Below are 26,998 nucleotides of genomic sequence, written 5' to 3'. Positions count from 1 at the left end.
TTTGTCAAATCTTCCAGTCTGTTTGAATTCAGGAATATGTGTTCGGAGGTACAGTATCTCTGGATGGAAGTTTTAATCTGTGGCCAAACTTTCGCTAGCAAACTATACAGTAGACCCTTCCCTTTCATAATTAAGACTAATAATCAGACAGTACCTTGCTAACTTCAGATTAGAGAATCAAAATTGAAAAAAATTACTGATATTTAAAATGCAATATACCCGGTATATATGCCGTACCCTATGTTGTAATTGTAACTCCATTTTCAAAAGTTAAATATTCAATTTTCACAAAAATAAGATTGTGAAAACTTCATTCATTCCATAGGCTTCAAAGTGAATACTCACAAACATAAATAAGAAAAGCTTTGTATAAATTTGAGGGCCTGAATATTTGTCCCAGATGTGCATTGTATGACATCTGTTACAAATCCAAGGCCACCGACATTGCGTGCTAACTAATGTACTTCTTTTCCTTTGTGTACAGGTATTGGTAGTGATCTTGTCTGTATGGCGGAACAACCATTGCACGCAGCACCTCTCTTTAAAGTATGTATTCTTGCGTAAACTCATTGCCACTTTGACCCAGATCATGTTAACCAAAATCAGTCGATATCTTAATCTTGTATTTGAAAAATAAAGTTAAGGAAAAATTATAAAAAATGGACTGAATGAATGCAAAGAAGTACCGCAAAATACACAGCAAGAATATTTGGGTAACTTTTATTTTATTAATTCCCATATTATTTACCCATAACCAGACCGCCCCGCCTCCTGGCTTTTGTATTTTTGTGGAATTGTTTTTGAAATGTCCTAGGAGCAATTGAAATAATCTCTAAATATTGCAAAGATATTGTGAATAAAGATTGGAAAAAGGAAGCATAGAGATAATAACTATACCATGGTAGCATGTAGAACTGGGCATTTGCTCCAAGTACCGGTATGTACAAACAGTGGAATGAGCTTGAGATAGCTACCATGATTTAAAGTTATCTGGCGATTTAAATTTTTTAAAAATCTCTGCAGGGACTTTTAAATTTCTTCGCTTTTTCATCAAAAATTCTTTCTCAGGCCTATTTGCTCTGCATTCCAGTTTTTCTTCAGATAAGAAATTGCGTGCACATTCTCTGTTTATCAGTATTCATACATTTTTTAGATCCTTCATTTTAAATGCAGGAGTATACTAGTGGTTGAAATAAATTTTTTTTTGTTGCCATCATACATACAGCATACACACCGTGCATGTCAGCTTTTATATCAGCATGTATCAGTTTCTAAGTACCTGCACACTGACAGTGTTTTACCAGTAGTTTATCAGAAAGATATTCCAAAGCCATCCTCCCCGTCATCCCATGATGCAGGATCACCTTTTCAGATTCCTGAAATGTAGGGTAATATTCCTTTAAAGCTTGGCTTCGTCGAGGATGACATGCAGCTTTATGCTCATTTCCTATACGGTATATATTTTGTGACCTCTTTCAAATCTCACTCTCAGTCCGTCAATTTACATCTACTTTGATTTGAAATCAAAGCTAACACTGTAAATTTTGCCATTTTAAAAATCACCAACTGTACCACTTGGGTCAACAGTTTCTGGTGAAGATATGAATGTGTGGTGTATTTTTTTTAGCATGCACAGTGTGCAGGTTGGTCTGAAAATCTACTTGCACCAAGGTAACATGGACACGCATAGCGCAGTGTTCATGTTAGTATTTCCAGCCCTGTAGACAGAGATGAGTAAATTCTCGGAAAGTATAGGCTTTTGCCAGACTATCCCGCAATGCATTGCCATGGCCGTATCAAACACCATTTACACACTGAAATAAAAAATAATATTAAGTATGTGTTGTACAACAGATTGTTATACAAGAATGATGCGATGCCAAAGAATGCCTTATGTATGTTGTTTCCACCAGTGACGAACATATAGGTCAGGGTGTAACCTGCCATAGTGTCTATGAGTAACATACCCTGTGTATACCCTACCGCTAAAAGTTCTATGAGTAACGTATGCTTTGTATATCCTGGCATGCACTACATCATAGAACTGGTAAAAGAACTATAGAACTATACAGTAATACTTAGTATTGTATCTTAAATTGTATATATTTAGGATTTTTTTTTTTTTTTTTCAGTTTCACAACAAGATGGGATCAACTGACATTGGAGACGACTACAATATTCCATATTGGATAAACCATAGTTTTTACACCACCAAGGACCAGCAACGCAAAACCAAGATGATTCCGAGAATCAAACTTGCCGAGAAAATAGTGAGTACCGGGTAATGTTATTTTGACTGCAAAATAATGGAAAAATATCTGTCCTCAGCCAGAATGCCTTTTACAGCTTTTTGTGATTGAAAGTCTCCAGTCTAGATTGAGTGGTCACCCGGCCATTGAGAAATATCATTTTTGATATCTCTTTGAAATAGTAAAAAGGGTGTTATCAACACCTGTATGTTGCTCACTGTGGCAATTTCTAATAGTTGAGTCAGATTTAGAATCAGTCTCTGAATTGATAATGCTGAACCACAAGTAGTTCTGGACAAAACTTTTGTGAAATACCCCAAAGTTCCACTCAAAGAGAAGCTTGCACTCAAGTTTTCCTGTTTTAATCTGGCATGATCAATATTAATTGGAAACGTTTACTTCTTTGTAAAAATAAGCATAAACCATCCTCCTTTTCCAGGCTTTTGATAAAAAAATATGTCAATTTGTTATTATAGTATGAGATTTTTTTGCAGTGAGAGTATTTTTATGTGGAAGAAAGAGATGATGTACTGCACTCTCCAGGGTTTTAGTGTGAACATTGACACCCCTCAGTCATATTGATTTGCATTGTATTTCTTCCTACTTTCTGTTCCATTCCAGACCCATCAAAAGAAACAATAATAAGATCTTATCACTTGCTTTGCGTTATTATGCACAGACAAGACATTTCATCCATTTTTAAAATTCAATCTTAAGTGCGCTTTGGTATTTTCTCTCCATCGCTTTGTCTTGAAGATGATCTTTGTTAATCACATTATTGAAATTGTTGAATAGCTGCTGATTCACTAGTGTGTTTCTCAGAAGCATCAGAATTATTAATGTACTTCTCGGGGAAGACAGTCACCAGACTCATCAATAATTACAACATGTAGATTGTATACATCTTAGTGAGCACAAATGTACACTGGCGAGTTTACTAAACTTTGGAAAATGAACGATACGTCACAAGTTTTTATGCACAATTGCTGTATAAACTCGCATAATGTGCCACAATATGAAATGTTTTCAAATCATTTTTGGAACTTTCTTTTCAGACCACTGATCCGGCATCATTGTCGGACACGTCGCTGTATGAACACGGTGACAATTTTACAAGTACGGACTCAAGTGATTTCCCGGAGATCGTTGACCACAACGCCTACGATGCCCAGGTCTTCAGGATCCCATCCTACGTCAAGTGTGGGTAAGTGGCGGCATTCTCAAGTTACATTTTATGCATCTTCATCCTTGTAAGAAGTGTCAGTTGCATGCCTGGTTCTTCCCGGACCCAGTACAGTGATTTTGCCAAGACAATATTAAAACCTATAGTTCCTGGGTAGATTTTAATAAGGGATTTCACTGCACTGTAAGACATACATGTAAGAGACTTTACGTTTCTGTCGAGTTCCATTTGATCGGAATATTGATGACCGCAGCATGCCATGTGCATATCGTATGAAGAGAACCAAGATTCAAAAAAGAAATGCAGCTTGTATTGCTGGTGGGTAACATCAGAATAAATAAGACTGTATGACGCACTCATGCTTGAACAAGGCATGCCGGCATTTATGTTCATATCCTAGTCTTGGGGCAAGACAGGTGCATGTCAGATTGTATCAGTTACATAATGTTGTAGATTTCTCTGATGCTTCTGTAATATGATCCCGTGCAATTATCTTAATTGAAAGCTTTCAAGGCAGGTCTTGACCTGTGAAATGAAGAGGGGAAGTCTGAAGTCATTTTGCATAATTAAAGAGTGTATTTCAGTGCTTTCTTTTCTATCAAGGTGCTAATCTTAACTTCTTTTTTTTTCTGTATTTTTTCAGCCGGCCTCGTCAGTACCTCACTCCAAAGAGATTTACCAAATACACAGACAGATTTAAGGTAGGGAGGCTGTAACCTCCAACAGTAAATATTTGAAAACTTGAATTCAGCAAGGAACTGTGAAATGCCCCTGTGTACTACAGTGAATAATTTGAAAGAGTGAAGTATAAAGAGAATGTCTGTTTTCCTCAAAATCTTGATTTCAACTCTTCCAAGAAACAAGCTTTTGCTGTTACTATGACTGTGACTAGAATATCTTGACCAATATAAGTTTTAAGAGATGAGAACCAACCTACAATACAATACAATACAATACAATACAATACAATACAATACAATACAATACAATACAATACAATACAATACAATACAATGCAATGCAATGCAATACAATACAATACAATACAATACTAGCAAAAATTTCTTGTCATCTTTGATGTAGATTTTCACTCCAACTGCTCTTTTTATCATATCATATCAATACTTTTCAAAAAAAGTTACAACCCTGGCAATTTTGATAGTATTTTCCAAAATGTATGTGTGAAAGCTAGGCAATATCAACTGTAGTGTGTTTGGTCTGGTACATAATATAAATATGTACCATGTCTTTTTCCAATCTTCACATACATATATGTGGAGAATTATATTTTTGCATGTACTTCTGTTGTTATGATGTAATTCAAGCAATTTAGACACTGAACAAATCACCTCAGACTTTTTCTGATATCTTGCCCTAACCAGTGAATCATGGGAAAAATTTTTCAGTGCTGACCTGTCCAAGGAATATAGCTCACACCTTTGCGTCAGAAAACTTACTCCTACCTCTGACTAACCTCCCTCTCTCTCTCTCTCTCTCTCTCTCTCTCTCTCTCTCTCTCTTTCTCTCTCTTTCTCTGTGAATAGAAATCTGAAATGCACATGAGGAAACACTCCCTTGAACTTCAACCAGTGTCATCCGACATTGACGTGCCCCACAAATCGCTGTCCAGCAATGCTGTACAGATTCCAATGATGAGACCGAGGTCTAACACAGTCACTGATAACTCCAGAGGATACCAAGCCAGGACCCCAGGTACTGTACGCATCGTCTCACATCAAGGGACCCAGAATGTCTGGAAAAAATAATAAGCCCATACAACTAGGATTGAAAGAAGCATTGGCTGTGGTATTTTTCCATTTGTCTTTGCGAGTAGGGGACTTTGTCTGCATGAAATCAACTTCAAATGTTTTCAGTGACACAAGCTGAACTTTTTTAAAACAGGATACATGTTGGGTAATCAGAAGTTTTTATACTAATTTGTCGGAAACTTACTATTTCCTCTGTTTTATCTTGAAATTTTCCACTTTGATGTGATTGTCTGATGAAGTGACAAGACTGTCTGATTGTGCCACTGAACTCATCATACTTTACAATGTCCGATTGAAACTGCTTCCAAAGCAATACTGGGATTTTTTACTGTGATACCTTTTATCAAAACAAATGTGCAGAAATTTAGTATAATTTCCCGTAAAAAAATGGTTCATTAGCCCGTGGAGATTTCAACTGACTCAGTTGGATGAGGAACTGCTATCTTTACCTTCATGTCCAAGAAATCCTTTCATTCTTGTTTGTATAAAAATTGGTTCTTTTGTTCATTTCGTTTTCATTCAAATTCTACTTTTCATTTAACTAAACAGACTGCATGAGCAAAAGTCTACACAACCACAGTGGTTCAAGGGAGAACGACGACTACCTACCCACCAGGGCCATTGTCGGCAGTGCCAGTATGGTTTCAGACCACCAGTATGGTAAACCGTATGCCAATGGACAAAGACCACAGAGGGCGCTAATCAATCCTTTTGCACCCAGTCAAATAATTGACAGATTGACATCAAACAAGAGAAGATGGACACATACATTCCCACTAGGTTTGTAAATGTCACCATACTAGTTTTTAACCAAACTCTTCTATTTTCTTGAATTACAAATTATTTGCTAATTTGCATAATGATGACGTTATTTACATGTTATTTGCATATTCTGTTATAAAGATAGTCTATATTTTTGTTTTGTGAAGTCTGACACAGTATATAGTTTGGGACGTTTTATATAACCAGCTATATCCATACATTCCAGGTCCAAGTGGGAAGGCAATGCAGGCACACCACCAGCAGACAGTTGCTTTACTGGATGACATCAACATTGAACCTTGTGATCTGTCTGTACCAACCAGGGAAGTGACAGCAGCAGCATCAGCGGTCATTGAGGCCAGGAAAAAGGCCAACGTGTCGGCCAGATTCAGCGACAGCGACACCCTGAGTGCCAATGATCTCCATTCATCCACCAGTACGTCAAGTCTGTCCAGTGCTGCGTCTCAGCTCAGCACCAGCAGTGAGAGTCTGGGAACAGTCCGCAGCAGGGGCAGTGTCATCAACATGTTTGAAAATGGTATGTCTGAGATCTTGGCATGTTTCATTCAGACAGATAGAGCAACTTTCTCAACACAAGTTACAGAAGAAGTTCATCATAAATCTCTCTCTCTCAATAAAGGCAACTGTGCTGTTTTTGGTGGGCTTGGAAATTCCATTTACAGATACAGTGGTCTTGCAAAGTTTCAGTGTGTTCATTTTTAGCAGGACACTTGGCCAATATACAAGCTCTTCATTGATTTTGGCTGGCAATTTCTCTAATAAAATATGTTCCCATCTATATCTATGAAGAAGGATGCATCTTATATGAACAGTTCCATTTTCCAGGGTGTTTACCATACACACTTAAAAGAAACTTGCCACCTATTTGAAAAAACTTTTGAACACCCTGTGCAAAACGACCCCACTATTCCCTAAGGGTCATTTGCATGATTTGCATGAGACAGTATACACATATTGACTGGCCATGAGGGCAACAGCATACGTCTGTACCCCGAGGGACTGTGAGTCACCCCGAAAAACAGACTGTTTCCCGAGGCCGTAGGCCGAGGGAAACAGTCTGTTTTGGGGGTGACTCACAGGCCCGAGGGGTTAAAGACGTATGCTTTTGCCCTCATGCCAGTCAATATGTGTTTTGTAACACACCTCATCCGTAGCCATGCATAAGAACGTACTATACACAAAACGTGTCGCATGTACATGTAGGCCTATGATGTCGTTCAGTAAGAAAAAGTTTTTTCCCAAAAGGATCGCAATACTTCTGCAAAACGTTCAATTCACCTTTGATTATAGTTTTTGTCCATATCGAGTCCTTGTTGGAAACCAAAGCATTCAATTCTTCTTCAGAAAGTAGGATAAACCAAGAAATTTCTCGACTCGTTTCGATCAGCCGCAGACGACATCTTTGTTTACATTCCGGTCCGCGTTCGCGTCAATGTCGTTTTTGACGTCAGCGGGCATCATTTTTCGGAACTGATGCCTGGCAGGCAACAGTTCAAACAAATGATGGCTGATGACGCCGTTTACGTGGATCAGCACAAAAAGAACGCACCCCACGTGACTATCAATTGACGAATTAGAATACAGACTGCGGATGAGGTGTGTTACAATTTATTTTGTTCTCCTCAGATGGTAACTGCATAAATTTGATCTCCATAGTTGGTAATGCATACACACTGTTGTTGAGCTGAGTTCTGTGGTTTTGTATAATTATTTTCACAGACTCAACAACATTTGAGTTGCTATGAATGAAAGCAAATCCATTTTTGTTGTTTTACAACCTCAGTTCAGGAAAAAGGAAAGAGATCTGATAATTAAGGTCGTATGCACCTGGAAAGTAAAAGACAAACTTTTGCTCTAACTTTCTTCAAGGAATCTTTCAATCATTCTCTTTCAAAATCAAGAATAACAAGGCAGTATTGCTGAAGGCAATGAGTACTTGGGCCGTGATAGAGTAATTTTGAGGACAATATATACTACTATTCAAATATGGTCTTGAATTTCCTCCTGTCAATGAGGCATTTGATTAACTGGTTATTAAACGAAGCAATGGCATGACAACGGCAAAATATGTCTAGCAACTTTTGTGGAGTTTGAGGCAGGGGTTCTTTATTTATAGCGGGAATTGCTTAAACTCCTTAAATATTCAAATTACAGCAAATTTCTTTTGTTCTCGATGGTAGATGTCTAATATTTAGATGGGCATATTTAGATTTCTACCCTATAGTTATCCCTATATACCAAAATCGGACATCCAGCTCTATTGGCTTGCTCAGAATTAGATATGCGCATAATTAATGAGGTACAATATGTGGTGTCATAAGGTGTCCCATCATACCATTTATGAAGGGTGTAGCACTTGTGGTTACTGAGTTGTGGACAAATACATATATTTGAGGTCAAAGGTCATCGAGGTCACGTGACATTTTGTCAAAATAATTGTATTGCTAAGTTATTCCTATATACCAAAATCAGACCTCCAGCTCTATTGGCGCGCTCAAAATTATATATGCGCATAATTAATGAGGTACAATATGTGGTGTCATAAGGTGTCTTATCATACCAAATATGAAGGATGTAGCACTTGTGGTTACTGAGTTGTGGACAAATATATATATTTGAGGTCAAAGGTCATTGAGGTCACGTCACATTTTGTCATAATAATTGTATTGCTAAGTTATTCCTATATACCAAAAATCAGACCTCTAGTTCTATTGGCTCGCTCAAAATAAGATATGCACATAATTAATGAGGTACAATATATGGTGTCATAAGGTGTCCTTTCATACCAAATATGAAGGTGTAGCACTTGTGGTTACTGAGTTGTGGACAAATATGTATATTTGAGGTCAAAGGTCATTGAGGTCACGTGAAGTTTTGTCAAACAAATTATATTGTTAACTTATCCCTATATACTAGTACCAGAAATCAGACCTCTTGCTCTATTGGCTCGCTCATAATTAGATATGCACATAATTAATGGGGTACAATATTGGCGTCATAAGGTGTCCCATCATACCAAATATGAAAGGTTTAGCACTTGTGGTTACTGAGTTATGGACAATAATGTATATTTCAGGTCAAAGGTCACCAAGGTCACATGATATTTTGTCAAAATGTCTGAGATATCTGCGTGAACCGATGGACTCACTGATGGACTCACGGACGGATATGAGCCAATCTATAAGCCCCCTGGACTTTATCCGTGGGGACAAAAAAACTGTGTCACTGCATCCTTTAGGCAATATGAATACAATGAGAAACTAAATTTTTATTTTTCTTGGCATCATACATGCGAGTCTATGGAGAACTGCCTTATACATGGGAGTCTATGGAGGTGTAAACTAAAAAGTCCTCTAACACGGCCAAATTTGATAGCATTGTGAAACAAATCGACGTGCATCTGTATGGGGTTGGGTACTAGGCGTGAACGGACGGACGGACGGACGGACATGACCAAACCTATAAGTCCCCTCGGACTTCGTCCATGGTAATAGGGCTGTTCACAGTTTACGTCACTGTTCTCTCATTAATATGCAAAAATAAATATTTGTCTGCATTTTTAGATTACGCTTTTGAAAATTACGCATGCAAGAACGAAGAAAATACATCTCAGTGGGCGACTGCTAGAGTAACAGTGAATACTAAAATACATATTCACGACTCAGAGTACAAGCTGCAAAAACAGCCACGCATGCAACATTGATAAAATTTGTCCGCATTTCAAACTGCGTGTCCGATGTCGCGCGCGTACAGCTATATTTAGTAACAAACCTGTAACCATGAACAGCGCTATTAAAAAACAACGCAACAGTTATTACAGCTACACCGGCGGTAGGTTCATATCCAGAGCCCCGTACGTAACAAACCTGTAACCATGAACAGCGCTATTAAAAAACAACGCAACAGTTATTACAGCTACACCGGCGGTAGGTTCATATCCAGAGCCCCGTACGGTCTGCCGCCGTCGCTTGAAAACAATCTCATGCACCCGGCCATATGGGCAGCTGGCCGGATGCATGACTTCCCGGAGAAGGCGAGCTGTCACGTTCAAGCTCAGGATTATTTGTCGATCAAATTTCAATAAATTTACCTTACCTAGATGAAATTTTGTCTATAGGCTGAAATTTCGCCGAAGTTTGACAAAATTACATCGATTTTTCAGGTTCATATGTGACATTTTTGAGTTTTGAGTGCAGACAGAAATAAGTTTTGAGGCAACATGGCTGCGACCCCATGTTGACCCCTAGCCCTGCGTACGATGCTACGTGCTACAGCTAACACACAGCTAGGTACGCAGGGCCAGCGAGAGAGTTGCCGACATCGACGGTTATTTACGAGAAGTGAATAAAAGACTGTCATTTTTGGAAGCGATCGAGTAGCTGAGGTAGGCTGGGATACGACTTGGGCCCAAGAACGCTGAATTTCGGCAGTAATTTGTTACGTCAAGTTTCAAAATGGATTTGAAGTCACCGACCCTACGTACGGGTCTTTGCAGGGCTGTGGTGAGCGGGGCGGTTAGCTGTAGCGGAACACACAGCATTGTACGCAGGGCTAGTTGACCCCCAAGTGAAAATGTGTTCGCGATCAAATCTTCCTATATTTTTTTCAGAATTTTCAACAAAATCATTGCTTCTTACATCTTTTGTAAAATATAAAATACTAAAATAAAACTGCGATGTGCAATGTCTCCAGATTTCTAAAATATCGTTCGTTGACCGTTCGACGCAAACTTGTGACGCAGTTGAAATTCAATACTGACCGCCAAATAATCTTAATGAGACGAGATCATTCTAAACATCCTCCAAATTATCCAACCATTCGCATTGGAGTTCAGCTCGCTTAGAGTATCATAACATTTTTCGGCCTTCTTTTAGATCGACCCTAATATCTCCCATTTAGGAAATAAATACACAAGCTACCTCGACAAAACTTCGTGCACCATCCAAGACCAAACGCACTACAAATCTGTCTTGACGTCATCATCTCCTTACATGGTAATCGGCATACCGTATTTTTTAGCAAAGGGGACACAGAATACGTCGGAGTATTCAGTTTCAAAACGTATTACATTGTGTGATGTTGTCAAAAAAAGGTCATGTTACTGCAGTGGTATAAATTACAAAACACAAAGTTCAAATCAGTTTATTTTGGACTGGCTTTACCCGACATTTCATATTGTTTCTTATGCCAGATTTGACCACGTGCTTACTGGCGACCCCTTTTCATGCAAATTTTGTGTCAAATGATGTGTTCCCCTGGAAAAAAAACGTACGATTTCTAAATGAAGGAGGCGAAATTTGCCCTCAAGACTCGAAACCACCCCTTTGGGGTGTACCTAGCTATTTTTAACGAGCTTCTCGAATCTGCAGCTCTATTTCGAAATGATGGTCTGGTTTTCTCAGCTCAAGGATAAGTGTTCTCCATCGCTGTGGGCATTACTATTCTCAACCGGGGGTACAGTTTCCAGTCGTAATGTTTTTCATTGTGTCCGGGATATAAAACCTTTCCTTTTCAAACTTTCTCTTTGATTAACACTAATCCACATCTTGTCAGTGATTAAACATGTTTCAAGTTTAAATGTTAAATTCTGGTCTCGAGCCCTCCTGTTCGACCAAACCGAAATTACCCCTCCCACTTTGGCTCGTCCAGTGGGTGTAGCAAGGGTCGTGCCATCGCCTAGGAAACGGAGGGTGCATTAATTGTTGCATTTCGATGCACATTTTGATTATATTCAGAAGATTTTGTGGCAAAAACTCAGATAGAGAAGCATTTATATTCACATCTCACTTATTCAAGACTGGCTGAGAGCAGCACTTCCATTCAGTTAACATCATTACGCCATTTATTATGCCAAGAAAGATGAAGCCAATACATTTTGCCCTCCCTGGTCTCAGCCAGAAATGGTTATACCTTACAGTTTTTTCCCACGGAATGAAAACAAATGTACTTGGGCTGAGGCCCAAGTACAATAATAGGGGGTCATCGTGCAAATTTTGGTACTAGAGAAACAAACTGCCCAAGATTTACTGATATTAGAAATTGAAAATGGCTGCCATCCCTGTGTTAACTCTATGGAGAAAAATAAAAATCTTCGAATTTTGAAAAACTAAGTCAGTAGAAAGTTTTCTTACATAAGAGCTTTAAAATGAACCCCACATGTGGTATATCAGAAGAGAATTGTAAAAGTTTGAAAGTCCGAATGTCTGTCCCCAAGGTGCGTTCTACCTTAAAGCCATTATTCATATATTGTGTCTCTAGATAACAGAGGTCGGAGTGAGACTCTGGCATCCCATCATCCATCATTGCATGGACAAAGTGAAAGTTTCAAGAACATCACCGAAGGATGGTACTGGGGTGTTACTGGTGAACAAGAATGGTCTCCACTTCTTCAAACGGGTGAGTGGACTGTGTGCACTGTGGAAATACCATCACATATTATGCACCCTCAAACATTGATTTCAAAGAATTTCTTTTGCTTTGATTAAAGAGAAGACGAAGTGTAATCTTTGATAAACCTGAAATAAATGTATGAATTTCTAAATAAATAAATAAATAAATAAATAAATAAATAAATAAATAAATACATGAATATAAGGAAGGGGTCACCCAACAAATTTTTGTGTTAATGAAACAGACAATATCAAATTTACCATAAATCTCTGATTTAGTTCTTTGAAATTAATATGAATTCTTGATTTTACATTAATAATACAAAATGAAATGGTGTTCTTCCCACTATTTCCTCAACATTTTTTATGGAAATTACCAAAACACTTGCATCAAGCAAACAATACAAAGATCTGAAGAACTGCTGCTGAAAATCTGTTCTCCGAGTACTTTTACTCAGACTGATTTGTTTTCTCTTCCTTTTTTTCTGATCCTAAGTTTGATCTATGATATTGCTGTATAAGATGGCATTCTTTAATCTCAATTGTTACTCAATATACACCTGAGGCAGTTTTGTATTAAGTTTGACCCTAAGAAACCTGATCTATGTGAATCCTGATGTTTTTCTGCTGTAGGTGTTGATTGGAAATCATTGACATGGCCAGCTTGCCTGCCCATCACCACTGATTACTTGCCCGACTTAGCCATGCTCGCCAAGACCTTTGTTGAGTCGACCTACGACCTTTTGGCTGATGAGGTCGTGATTGGCAGCAAGACCCTGACAACAGACCAGGTGTTTCTGGAGATCGTCTCCCAGCGTTTGATGCAGGGATGCCAGCTCATAGTGCTCCCACAGAGCCAGAAATCCACCCCCGTGGGAAGTAGACCATTCCATGCGCTTAATTTTGATCAGGTGAAGGTAAATGTAAAACTCTGTCATTTTTTCTAAGAGACCAACACAGACTGATCGTGCCACCATGTTCATTGACATGACTTGATATCTGACCATTCTTTGCTCTTGCTATATTCCTCGTTCTTCCATCATTCTCTTACCATAAAGACGAGAAAAATATAATTTTAACTTCCCTTATTACAATTAAGAGAGATCTACTTCAGATCTATAGCTTGTTTTAAAGGGAGGCGGTCATTGGAATTCAGCGTGTGCGACTTTCTTGATTACAAACAATGTATTTCATGCATGATATCTAGATGCATCAAATCAACATAGTTGCAACATTTAAATTTTAAAGATATTCATTGTTAACAAACATGTTTTATAATTGGTTTATTTACCCAATTTGAAAAGTCAGTTACATAACACATGAAATTGAGAGGGAGAATTTCTTCAATCACTAACGTACCCAAGATACAGTGTTTACATCGCTCGTAGTGTCAGCAAAATCCAAGTCATTCACAATGCCCAAATGACAGAATTGTGTAGCTTAAAAAATTGGCTGTGTATTTAGAGATGTGAACGTTAATGAGAACCTGAATTTGTTGATTATATAATGATTGTTCACTTTGCTCAACTGACTGATGCAACCATGGATTGATTCTAGGAAATGCCTGAATACTGGGTGAGCATTGGACGAAACTATCACAGGATAAATCTGGCTGTAGATCAAAACATCAACGTCATCAGATACAGACCAAGGTATGTGCACTGTTCATAACAGCTGACGTACCGTAAGCTTTTATGGTGAACAGAAAATGATGACTCTACAGTGTGTGTAGTATACCTTCCCTCTGTACACTCCTTATTTAAAGTCCTTGAATTTGAACACCTCCTTGAAAGTCTGTGAAATTTCCTTGAAAAAGACACTGAATCCTGGACAGTCCTGGAAGATTGGTACTATCCATGCACGTTATGAAATAGTCAGTCATGGTGTCATAAAAGTGACTTGTAGAATAGTGTAGAAAATGATATATCATAACAAATGATGCCTGGAAAATGGTGTTTTGGATCTCAAAAATTCCTTGAAAATTACTAAAAATGAGCTTGAAATTTCTTGAATTTTATGTGACTTGTACTTTATGGACCATGCATATCTCACAGAGATGCTTTCACTCAAGAAAACTTAGGTAAACTATTGTTCACCAAATCACGGTAATATGCCATGCCAAACATGTTCTTTTGCAAAGTTCATTGACTTTGGATGTAAAGCACTGTCAACTTGACCTTGAATTAGAGTAGCCTCTTAGTCTTCTTTGTGCTACAGATCACAAAATCTTGGCAAGCTGTATGAACATTGAATGCCATCTTAGAGTGACTTATGCCTTTGTTTTGAGTTTGTAATGTACCTACTGTGGTAAGTTTATCTTATGGATTCATGCAAGACACAGCTTGTTGTTCAGCAACATTGTATTATGAAATTTTTGGTTACAGGAAAGAGGCTGAACAAAATGTCTTTGCAATTTATGAACATTCATTTTACGCTAGTTTACGAGATTAAAAAAAATCCCAAATCATCAAATGTACGATTCCTGGAAACAATTTTGTCTGGCCTTGTAGATGCTTTCTGGAAAATTTTTTTTTGAATTTTTCAATTTGTTTTCTATGGTTTTATTTTTGTTGTTTGCAAGTTACTGAATTTGATCGATCACTTTACTCAATGATTGATCGTTTGATTAATTTCAGATACATCACTCAAGCACCCTCTGTCAACTACACGTACAGATTGTGGCCTGTTGACAAAATCGAATACGAGCCTGCTGATGTTGTCTTTCGCCATGAGAGACTGGAAGAGTTCAATTGGAATTACCTGGACAATTATGTGTGTGACAGCCAAAGCTTCTCGCTCATGGAAGTAGGTCACATTTTGTCTTAAGGTAGTAAGACTTAAACTTTTGCTCAAATTTCCCTGAAGGAAAAATACCCACTCATGCCAAGAAATTTGACGAATTCTGTAGCACGCACAGATTTCCACCTGTTGTGTGTTTTCCTCAACAACAACCCTGTATCGAGAATAAAATTGTTACCTGAATTTCCCTTCAAATTATGAAGAATTGTCACAAACTGTTACATTTTATTCTGTCGGAGAACAAGATTTTGATCTAGGCAAAACAAAATCATTTGTTGAACTTGCGCAACAATCTGCAACATATTCCTACTTGTACTTTCTGCTAAGGAAGCATTTGGTTTGCTACACAAATATTGTCACCACTTTAATACTCCACCCCGTCTTTATTACTCACTCAGTCTCTGAAATACTGGAGGAGCAGATTTCTATTGCTGCCTTCAAACAGTGCGGCCACCAAGAAGATCAACGAGGGATGCGGTGAAAAGTGTGATATCTACCTCAGCAGTGAGAACCTGGAAGGGTTTCTCAGATTTGTGGAAGTTTTGAATCGAATAAGGAGATCGCCTGCATCAAGAAAGAAGGTAAGACAACAGTTTTGGCATTCAATCAGTCAGGCAAAACTGTTGGTTTCTCAGCTCCACCTAAAAAATTGTGATTATTATCTTCTGAGATAAGCTTTTACATGAACACAACTTTTGAAAAGGGTTTCTACAACACTCACATAAGGAACTACTGCTTGATTTGAGTAACTTTCTAATCACATTCTCTTTCAATTTCCTGAAAAAAGCCTGTACATTTGTACATTTGTAATGATTGAATGGAGTTTTGTCAATAGTACTATGATTTGTGACAAACCAGGTCATGACATACAGAACTTGCATTGTGCAGGTACTGCCACACTACTTCAATGACGCAGTTCATCAGTAAGTCTTTCAGATGCACTCATTTTAAGGTTTCTAATTGGAATGAACTTTACTGAAAATGTAATGTAGGCGTATGTCACAAGGAGATATAGGTTTATGAACTACTTTGGCATTTTTGCATCAATATCCGTGTCAAAGTTTGATATAAGTAACAACTTTCATTCTGAGCATCAAAAGTGTAGTAAGCCCTGAAGTAGTACTGTATGACAGTTCTTGAAAGGCCGAGAGCCTAACAGTTGCTGAGTGTACTGAAACTGAAATATGTTATTATGAAATTGAAAAAAAAACTTGTTATAAAATGTTATCACACACAAGGCATTGTAAATGTTTTGATTCAAAACTTACCAAGGGAAACACATTCTTTTCGTTGGTTTGAATGGTAGAAGCTGCAAGCCCCGGACAGCCAGCCTCCGAGTAGACCACCATCCAGAAAAGCCAGCTCTGCCATGTTGTCCAATTTACCACAGGGACTGTTAGATAAAGAAACTGCATCTAAGGATACACCACAAACTCCAAAAGTATGTACATCATTACCATCACTCCATTTTGCTGTTATTTCTGCTTGTTTTAAATCCAGCTGAGAGACATGATTGAGTGCGTGAGTCAACAGTTAGCCAAGCAGTGGAGCACAGTTCTATTTCAAAAAAATCAGTCCTAAATTTATAACTGTATAATATATAAAATGTCTTTTACCTGACAAGCTTTCAGTCTAGATCTGTGATGTGTGTCAATCACTTTTAGGTACATTGAAATTATACGATTCACATATTACACTATGAGCACCAATTTTGGACTTTCGCAATATTAGATATTAAGGTTGTACAGCTCCGTTGTCATGAATGTTGTAAGCATCATAGATGCCAACAAACTCATAATGTGGAATGGGGGGGGGGAGAGAGAGAGAGAGAGAGAGAGAGAGAGAGAGAGAGAGAGAGATGCATAACGAATGAATACCTTGTTTACACCTAAGCTGGCCAAATTCAAATTATCTGTTGAATTTGTGCCACAGAAGCAATATTGATTTAAATCATGTAAATGGCAAATAATTTATGATTATATTATATTAACTTACATTACGCGAGAAAATGGTCTGTATGTGAAAAAACATGGAGGAGAGCAATACACTCTTTATATGATCTTAGAGCTTAAAAAAATGACATCTAGGCATTCTGATCATGATCATGTATCACACAGTATGGTGTGTTCCTCAATACTATAGTCAAGATCTTATTTAGTATTCAGGGTGACAGACAGAAAGCTATATGAACAAAAATTCTCTGATCAGCTTCAGGTCTTCTCATCTTCAAAATCTCACAAGGCAGTGATGGATAGAGACTTTTGCCCTGCAGACTGATGAACAAATATGATAGAAATCTGTACAATTCCACCATTTGCTAATTAACTTCATAGGGCGATACCTTTTAGTGTCCTGACCATAGACGTTTCACGCAGGATCCGCATTAATGTGGGTCATGGCTTTTTGTGCACAATATCACAGCAACGCTTTGTATGCGCCGTACAGCTAATTATCTAATGTACCGTGTCAGGCAAGGATTAATGGATTGAGTTGTACAGCTTACAGTCAGTCTTTCAAAATGTGTCAGATCAAAGCATCGGTGAGAGTAGACGTCAATGAGTGAACACTTTCTACTCACTTTGGTGATGAACTCAGTTTAATTAGGTGATTGGTTGATACATGATTGGCAGGCTCTTTGAATTGGTCACTGAAGGCGTCTAAATTCACGCGCAAAATCACTTTAGAATTAAAGTTAAGTAACGTCAAGATGGTCAATGGAAAGCAGTATGTATAATGGATTGCTTATTTCAATCTCACACATATGCACATCTATCCAGATTTTCATCATTGTCTGTATGTTTGTTCATACCCTAGTCGTCGCACTCCTCTGTCCTCGCCGCGGCATCCAGTGAAGTCGCCACGGTAACCATGAGCTACGCTGACAGCTCTACACCATCCAATGAGTCCATCTCCATAGCTCTGACGTCAGCAGTTGACAAAGAAGATGGGGCCAAAGATGACGAGGAGAAATTGACCCTGGAGTCACCGCTGCAGGATTTTATCAAGGCCATGAAAGATTCAAGGTATAAACAACGAAAAAATGTCAAACTCAACTTCTGCTTTTTTGAATACCATATACCATCTCACAGAGACCAAAATCATTGACTGTTACAGATAGTTTCATCACCGCAGCTCTTTTACAGGTTATTCATTCATTTATTTCACTTTATTTGGACTAAATCAGTCCATATAATTCTTATTTCACGTGTAGGAAAAAGTTTCTTAGAGCATTACAAAAATATGTTTCTTGTGTTGGTAGAGAAAGACAAAATCAAAGGTACAGGGAATCGATCCACAATCTACAAATATCGGAGATGAAATAAAGACGATCATGTACCAGCCCAACGATCATATTTTCACTTCTCGATAGACGTGTCATAAAACCATACATTTGTTTTCTAGGAAGTGCATAGAAGTTGTACAAATTATTGGTAACAAACATTTCACTGGCACTACTCTGTTTGTCAAATCCTAGAAATATCCCAGCCGCATTGTTATAAAGACACTGATAAGTACTTAGATTGAGATGATGATGTTAGTCCTCTGTATGTTTCAGATAGAATGTACCTGAAAATTTTCTTTTAAAACTCAAATTTTCACCATACTTTTATGGTCTACCACTTGTATGGACTAAATTTAAGCCTTTGGAGTGAATGAAGTGTTCACCTAATAAAGTGCTCATGTCTTCTTTTTGTGAAAATCGCATTTTTGATTTTTCTCTGTAAAGTTTGCACCGGATGTAGTGCCCATTTCAAATATCAATTTTTAGTAACTAATTTCTCTAATCCCAAAACTTTGAACTGAGCCCTACTTTTTCTTGAGTATGTGAGACAGTGGTTTAAGGTTTCCTTTCAGGAAATACAGCAAAACTTTGTTTTTTGAGGTGTGTATTACTTAAACTTCACCTGACCTCATTGTTCCAATGTTAATTCATTTATTCCTATTCTCTGTAGTTGTGGCATGACATTCCTGCCCTGTGATCAGAGAGCTCTGCCTGAGTACACCTTTGTGAGTGCAGAAGCTGTTAGCTGGATGATGCAGACACTGCAAGGTGACATCAAGGAACATCAGGCTGTGGGAATCTTCCAGGTACCATGCCCTCACCAGATTCTCTTTTTCCATGTTTTTCCAGCTCTTTCCAAATCTCTGTTATTATGAATGATTTTTTCAAGAAATATTTATGGTTTGGAACAGCCTTTTCAAAAGTGAAATGAAATGAAACCTACATAAATGATTTGCTGAGTCATCACAGTGATTTCCGCCACTATACTTCGTACATATCATGGTGCTGGGATTGTAACTGCAACAGATATTGTTCTGCCTACCTCTCATCTGTTAAAGTTCTAACACCTTTGACTGTTAGTATTTGATGCAATATAAACAATGTCTACTTAAACAATTTGCATTTAAAAAAAATATTTTGATCTGATTTGAATCTTGTTACAGACAATGGTGGAAAGCGGATTTATTGTACATGCCAGTTGTTTACAAGCACACCCATTTGTCAATGGTTTCTTCCTCTACTTTATCATTCCTGAGGGTAAGTGATGGAAATCTTCGCAGCATGAAGTAAACTAACAACAAGGTGTATTTCTCATGAGTTGTTAAGTCTAAGGTAACAATGTACCAGGTTTCCTGTGTACAAAATCCACATTTCACAATCAAGTCATCCTGTGGTGTGTGTCTCAGACTCATGGTGGCGGCAAGTTTTGACTGCAGTGAGTTGGGCATACTCTTGAATAAGATGTCACTCTCTAACTACTGAGGTGTTCTATAGAAAACAGAGGCTGAAGACTCTATGTTAAAGGTATACAGTCACCTGTAATCTAAATATGCCCATATGACGGCACTGTTTTAAAAAAGCGGCCACCTGCTTAAAATCTGTGATTGGTTAGATTTTCTCTTTCCATGGCAACTATGGCAAAATTGGAACAGGTGACAGTATACCTTTACAATTGTGCAAACAAATACTTAGAGTTACTGAATCTTAGTAATGCCATTGAATGGTTCAGCTCCGGAATAAGAAGGATGCACAATGTCCTGCAAACCCAGTGTGCTCATGAGATCACATGATGGCAATACAAACAAACCCACATGTACAAATGCATATGAAAATACACATACATGTATTCCTGTGCCTGTTTGCACATGTCGTTTCGTGTGTGCAGTAGTCCAATCAAATTCCGGGTTTTAACCTGATGTCTTCCAAAATGTTTCAGATTCAAGTTTGAAAGACCTCAAGAGGCGATACACTGCTTTTGACACGTTTGAGACAGACTGGTTTGAGGTCGCTGTGGAAAGTGGGTCAGAGTCACAGCTGGAGGAGCAGGTTTATGATATATCGTATGGATCTACATTTGGATGGCGAAGCAACCAGCTGAGAGAACCAAGCAGTGAGTAGGGGCCTATCCTATCTGTGTATTTAATAACTGTGATAGCTTAGACCCATATATATTTATTTAAAAACTACAGCTTTTCTATGATACTTGCTAAAGTTACTGACACAAGTGTTTTCAAATAGGTATTACCCTGTCACCACTATGGTTTGGCCAAAACCCATTGTTATCAATGGTGATTTTGGACCAGTTTACAGGGAATTGGGGGTGAACAGGTAAAACACGGCAATCATCTTTTCAAATGAGACAATACCAACAAACATAACTTTCCTGATGCAGTATTTGATTTTCTACACATATAATTCAAGCGGTTTGAAGTATTTATTTGAATTTGTATGTGCAAATATTGTTTGACTTTATAGGGTGATAAGATTTATACTTTGATGGCCCAGTGCAAGAAGGGCGTTTCCCTTGTGTTAAAGCATAGGAGATACGCTCCTCTTGCATGGTGCCATTGACTTATTATTTTGACATTCTGCATCTTATTCTGTTTTCAGTTTTTTAGACTGCATTCAAATCTAATGATTTTATACCGCTTGTTTGACATTTTACACATTCTTTGACTTTGACTTTCTAGATCTTATTCCATTTCCTACGCATTGAATTCATTCAGATTGTAATAACAACTTTCCACTTTCAATTCAGGTTATAGGTTAAAACTGCTGAAGGATGTCTTGTTGGACGTTGACATCAACAACAAAAGTAACAGAGTTGAGTGGTGTCATGTGTGTTACTATGGAATGTACAAAACAGACTCGGCATTTCAGTTGGAGGTACAGTGGCTGGTAGCCACGGGATGTCTCGTCATGGATATGGTATGGTTTACTTTCATCACTTAAATCGTATGATTTGATTGTCTTGTCTCTTCTGTAACGACGACCACATCGATGACGACAGTGATGATGATGGTAGTCATGATGATGATGATGACAATGATGATAAACATGACGACGATGGTGATGAGAATGATGATGTTTGGGAGGTATTGGGTTGATGTTAAATAGACCTTGATCGTCGAACTTGATTGTTTGTACTTTGACTGAGAACCCTTCCTACATTGTTCTGCTGTACAGACAGAGCTGTGGAAACGCAGCTGTCTGTGGTTGGGTAGGCTGCGTCTATGCGGATCATCAAAAGGTTAACCCTGCCACAGACAGCTGTGGGCTGCCTTGTAGGGAAAATGGGTAAATTACGACGACTCAACTTTGGTTGGGACTTTGAACGGCAAATAAACCAAAGTGACCCTAGTTCAATAAAATGACCTATACCTGCCTGAACTCTGATTATTGTTCATTCCCTAACTCCTTTTGTGAACAAAATCTCTGGTTCGTTTACGTATTTGGCTGATTTTCCAAGGAGTACTTTGCAGCGGACTTTGACCCTCACTCTATTCACATTCGTTCCCATTCTTCAAAAGTGTGGCGTCTTTAATGGCATATCAATAGAAGTCATTTTTAGCGCCGAGTATTTTACCTATTTTCCCCACAAGGCGGCCCGCAGCTGTCCGTAGCAGGGTTGACTTTTTGATGACCCACCTAGACGCAGCCTGCCCCATCACAGACAGCTGTGTTTCCACAGCTATGCTGTACATAGCTCCAACAATACTGTAAGACAGCATTGTGTTACAGCAAAACTGAGGCATGGCAGTTGACAGGGTCTAATATTATCTTTATCCATCAACAGGTCCAGAGCTGGGCACGTAAAGCAGGTGGCTGTGGTTTTCACCTGATACCAGCCACCATTGATCCGTTCGGTCACAACGCCCTCTTCTGGGATCCGCTTCGGTGTCCACTCTTCATCCAGCTGCAGTGTGACCATATACTGGAAGACACAGGCACTGATGTGGATGTGCAACGTATCGAGTTCTTTCAGAGGGAAATCCTCAAGGCGTAAGTTTGTCTCTGTTGATAGTTTTCAATGTCCAGGATTTCTTTTTGAATTCAGAGATCAAGGAAGATAGTAAATATACAAAATATCAGTATTCAAACCCTGATATGAAAACACAGACTTCAGTTTCTCATCACAGTTTTTTTTTATGACATTATTACTGAGCCAAAAGACTAAAGTTGATGCCTTATGTATCCTTTAGTCTGCTGTATCTACTTATAAGATGTTTCACTTCCCAAATCATTGCTTTCTCCATTTCACTAGAATGTGCCCCCGAAAAACTTTGTGCACCCATATTTTTTATGATACCTACCAGACCTACCTGGCATGCTGCTTGAGTTTAGCGTGTGGACTCACTTTAAAGTGTGTGGTGTACATGAAGTGTTCACTGCCTTTCCTTTGTGAAAATCAAAAATTGAATTTTACCCAATAGAGTTCATGCAGGATATAGCCAACAGATTTGAATTCCAAATATTGGTAAATTTTAGGCAGTTTGTTTCTCTAATCCCAAATTTAGCAAAGTGACCCCTGATTTTTCATTCTTGATTGTGAAAGAATAGCTTGAAGTTTCCTTCAGGAAATCTGGAGCAAATTTTTCACGCTTTCTTTTGCACGGCGTGCATTACCTTAAAGGGACAGTAGCTTTAAAACTTTTTATGTTTTGTTGTGTGTCCATTGTAGAAATGAGCACATTTTCTTCTTCTCTTTCATAACATACGATGAAATACAAATTATTAATTTTGCAAATACAATGGATTGTGTTCAATGTGAAATTGTTATTCTCAGCCCAATGCATTCTTGTCTAGACTAAAATTGAGCTGTCGAAAATAGCATTGAATACACGGTGGTTTCAATCAGGTTCGAACTCACAACGTATGGTACCCAATCACCTAGCGGAGAAGCCACAGACATTATCATAAACCTACATTCACGTGCCTGTGTAAAGCTATGGGAGAAAGCGCCCTCAGATCCGTGCATTTTTTTTACGTATCACGCCCTGGCCCGGTGCCCAAATATGGGCAATCGCGTGCATTTCTGAACTACCTCGATTCTGGTTACTACGCGCGTTGCTATCCACAAATGTTCCATTCATACACAAAGCCAGCACGAGATTAGGAAAACGTCTGCTCGCTCAGATTGTAGTTGCGCATGGCGACAGTGGAGCCGCGCCGGTGACATCGACTTTTATTTCTAAATTCTAGTGAAATCCTGTGTATACTAAGTGCGTGCCTGTTCAGTATAAATTACCAGAAACTGACATTACGCTTTTGTCCTTCTTACACCTCGATTTCAGCCTTGATCTCTGTTGGTCACGTACAGTACGGATGTTGCTTTGCGCGTTCTAGAATTCTGCAGGTAAACAAATGACGTCATTATGTATGTCAATCCGCGACGGGAAGCGGCCGTCGTATTTCTGAAAAACTGACACAAATGGCGATGGATTTTTGATATCGCACGCATTTTTAAACTACATATTTATCATTCCATAAGGTATATGATAAACCCTTGGTCGTATGGCATACGGGGCCTCGCACGCTCGGGCCCTTCCGCCGTACGATCTCGGGCCGCAAAAGCCGTATCAGGGCCGTAAAGATTAAAACCACTCGGGCAAATCCCCAATCTCAAAAAAGATTGATTCAATAACCGAGCTAAGTTGTCACAATTTTCTGACAGCGACCTTCCCACACGCTGTAGAGTTCGTGAAGCACTCATGCTCATACGCTTACTATCATATATTGCACACAAACTTTATCAAAGCGAAGCAATGAATACATTGCTTGAACTGTGTGAAAGACATTTGTCCACAAATTACATATCACAAATACAGGGCATTTCAACATGACTTTTGGAGTAGGACAAGTACAGAAAGTATCTGACTTCAAGAAAAAAATGCTGGAAAGTACATCAAAAGTTCCACTTATAAAGCCTTATCTTTGGTTTGAGAAGTTGTTGGTACTGTTTTCTGAGTAATCTTTTCAGAGACTTCACCCCTTCACCACCATGGTTTGACCCAAACCTCTTGTTATCAAATGTTACTTTGGACTTTCTCCAAGTAATTGGGGTGAACAGGTTTGGTATCTGTCACATTTTTGTCTCAATTTTCTGATAGGTTTGGTTTCATGCGCGATTCAAAGTACCATTCAACATCATACGGAAATAGACCGGAGGCCTCAGAGCAGTACGTCCATGTCAGCGGCACAGCGTTCACCTTCATACCAGACCGGCGAGAGTGCAAAACCAGAGAGGGGCTTCCGCAGAGGCGGTTGGGCGTGGCCAGAAACTACGAAACAAGCCAACCGGGCTTCTACTGGATGAACAACTTCATGCTGACCAAGCGATGGAGGTCGGCTTCCACGGGAGACGAGAAATTCTGCGAGAAGCTGCTGAGCGACTTCAAGCAGTTCTGCGCCGACAAAGATGGCCGTCTGAGTACCTTCTGGAACCATCTTAGTACCCCCTCTCACCAAACCAACAAACCAGAAGATCATGAGTCAGACTGAATGAAAGATTTTGTACGCTGCTCTCTTTGTTATGGTGGCTAAACTAAATGCCTGCTATAGAAACTTAAACAAATTATGAGAAGTATCAGGGTCTAATGTGTGGCTTTCAAAAAGTGTATAGTGACTAACGCTGAAGAAATGAGGATCAGCAAAGGAAATAGTTGTACTGTTTGCTTGCACTTTCACTCAGAGTATTCCAGTGATGTATTGCTAGCTGATCATAGTAAGTAGTATATCAGCAATGATTCTACGAAGCCATTTCAGTTGTCTTTACAGAAACAATAAGGAATACCGGGCCATATGTAGCTGAACAGTTTTACAAATCACCATAGTCCTAGGGGGTCAGTTTGCTTCATAAAGCTTGAGAGTACCCACTAAGAAAACTTGATTCTTTTCACAGTGAAGTTTTGGACCAGTGTTTTAACAGTGTACCTCCTTTGCAAGATTGAATGTCAAATCATGTGATATCATGTCACTGTAGTTTAACGTGATTCAAACGAGCTTAATGTTGAATAAAGGGTTTATTTTGTATAGCTAAACAAGAAAGCATTTATTTACTAGTAAACAGTGTGAGAGATTGGTCAAGATATTGCTAGAAATGGCGGGAACTTCCCAAGTGAATGGATGCATATTGAAAAATCTACTGCCTCTGCCAGGATAGCAGTTCCATTTTGAGAGTGCAGACATTTAATACTCGAAGACAAATGTATCTTTCAGGCAAGCTCTGTAAGGTGCCTCAATCGTGTACCTGTTTCTGCATCTCATTCATGTCTAAGATACTATACATACTCTCCGTGAGGAAGTGTTGCAAAATATGATTATGAGACAAAATTTCATTTCTCCTTGCCAGATAATCCAGGTACTAGGTCTCTCAAAGTAAGAGACGAGTAAAAGCAATTCTGGATACATGGGTATCATGGAAGAAATGACTTCTCATCAAAAGTTGTGACACACATACGCACATTTCTGTGTACCAGTATGCATATTTCAACCACATTGAATAAAGTATTTTTTCTGTCAGTTTAACATTTACATGTTAATAAATAAAGTGGATGAAATTAAGGTTCTGATTGTCTTACAACTTTGCTTCTCTCACCAGACTTCACATTGTGCTCCATGTGCTTTGTCAGAGCTTCCTCCATAAATAAAGTGGGTTGCAATTCGGTGCCACAACTCTGTGTTTGAGACAGCTTTAGCCCCAGTAAATATCTCCTAACTTTCAGCTGTAATTGTTACCAAAATCGGCTACATTGTAGCTCAAGTGTACGCTACTGTTCAGCTATCGGTTCAGACCCCATGCTGGTTTACTGTATGAATGAATCGGCGACTCTGAAATGTGTGGTGACACCCAAGCTAATTGTTTATATTGTACATAAAATGTGTCTGTCTCACATAAAGAGTTGCAGCACAAAATTGAAACCCACTGTACTATGGGCAGTGCATGTTTCATGGCAGGCATCGCATAATTTCCTCATTCTCAGAATTGGAGAACAATAATGCTCTGTTGGACAGGTTTTCCGAGAAAAATTTCACTTTCAGAGGAGACTTCAAAATTTAATGTAATATAATGGCGGAGAAGAAAAGGACATCTTCAGTTTCTCATAAGTACAGAGTTTGTATCCTCTTACTATAAGATTCAAATACTGGTGGACTTTGATACACATTCACTGGGAGACTACACAATTGCTCAGTGACAGATATGTCCTTACTACACTGACAAGCAGTATAGCTTGCAAGCCTATAGTATAGAAAGGAAAATTTGACAATTCGCCTTTTGCTACCATAGTTTGGCCAAATCCTAGGGTTAGGGTTAGGGTATTAAATTTTGGGCCTACTAATTTGCATTGGTATACCCTGAAATCGGTCAGTGGGCACTTCTTGTATACTTCTCTTCAAGGCCAGGAGAACACAGGCGCTTGTCGTCATAGAGCGCCCTCTAGAGGCAGATGATGAAATGTGATGTTATTCTTGCCATCTCTACATGCAGGAAGGGACTGGGTAAGTTCATTCTGCCAAATACTAGCTTTATAGACCAAATCTTC

The 26,998-nt window shown here is 38.7% G+C and overlaps 1 protein-coding gene across 2 annotated transcripts in view; it reads left to right on the top strand.

The window, feature by feature from the left end:
• The window catches only part of LOC139145534 (GATOR1 complex protein DEPDC5-like), a 40,439-nt gene extending 14,421 nt beyond the window's left edge, over nucleotides 1-26,018 (top strand). Inside the window, exons 11-30 of one of the 2 annotated variants that reach the window (XM_070716762.1) lie at nucleotides 485-546; nucleotides 2,133-2,270; nucleotides 3,305-3,453; nucleotides 4,076-4,133; nucleotides 4,977-5,145; nucleotides 5,751-5,981; nucleotides 6,190-6,501; nucleotides 12,243-12,380; nucleotides 13,007-13,290; nucleotides 13,931-14,025; nucleotides 15,010-15,178; nucleotides 15,571-15,753; nucleotides 16,479-16,613; nucleotides 17,987-18,195; nucleotides 19,126-19,261; nucleotides 19,619-19,712; nucleotides 20,392-20,565; nucleotides 21,214-21,383; nucleotides 22,252-22,457; nucleotides 24,566-26,018. In XM_070716762.1, coding sequence (XP_070572863.1) covers nucleotides 485-546; nucleotides 2,133-2,270; nucleotides 3,305-3,453; nucleotides 4,076-4,133; nucleotides 4,977-5,145; nucleotides 5,751-5,981; nucleotides 6,190-6,501; nucleotides 12,243-12,380; nucleotides 13,007-13,290; nucleotides 13,931-14,025; nucleotides 15,010-15,178; nucleotides 15,571-15,753; nucleotides 16,479-16,613; nucleotides 17,987-18,195; nucleotides 19,126-19,261; nucleotides 19,619-19,712; nucleotides 20,392-20,565; nucleotides 21,214-21,383; nucleotides 22,252-22,457; nucleotides 24,566-24,956 — 3,503 coding nt within the window. In that variant the 3' untranslated portion in view covers nucleotides 24,957-26,018. The remainder of the gene's footprint in view (nucleotides 1-484; nucleotides 547-2,132; nucleotides 2,271-3,304; nucleotides 3,454-4,075; nucleotides 4,134-4,976; nucleotides 5,146-5,750; nucleotides 5,982-6,189; nucleotides 6,502-12,242; nucleotides 12,381-13,006; nucleotides 13,291-13,930; nucleotides 14,026-15,009; nucleotides 15,179-15,570; nucleotides 15,754-16,478; nucleotides 16,614-17,986; nucleotides 18,196-19,125; nucleotides 19,262-19,618; nucleotides 19,713-20,391; nucleotides 20,566-21,213; nucleotides 21,384-22,251; nucleotides 22,458-24,565) is intronic. The other variant, XM_070716763.1, reaches the window with a different exon arrangement.
• The last annotated feature ends 980 nt before the right edge of the window (nucleotides 26,019-26,998 follow it).

This window comes from Ptychodera flava, chromosome 12 (assembly GCF_041260155.1).
Source record: "Ptychodera flava strain L36383 chromosome 12, AS_Pfla_20210202, whole genome shotgun sequence".
Taxonomy (NCBI): Eukaryota; Metazoa; Hemichordata; class Enteropneusta; family Ptychoderidae; genus Ptychodera; species Ptychodera flava.
Note: the sequence above shows the minus strand (reverse complement) of the source record. Positions and strands in the feature narration are given on the sequence as shown.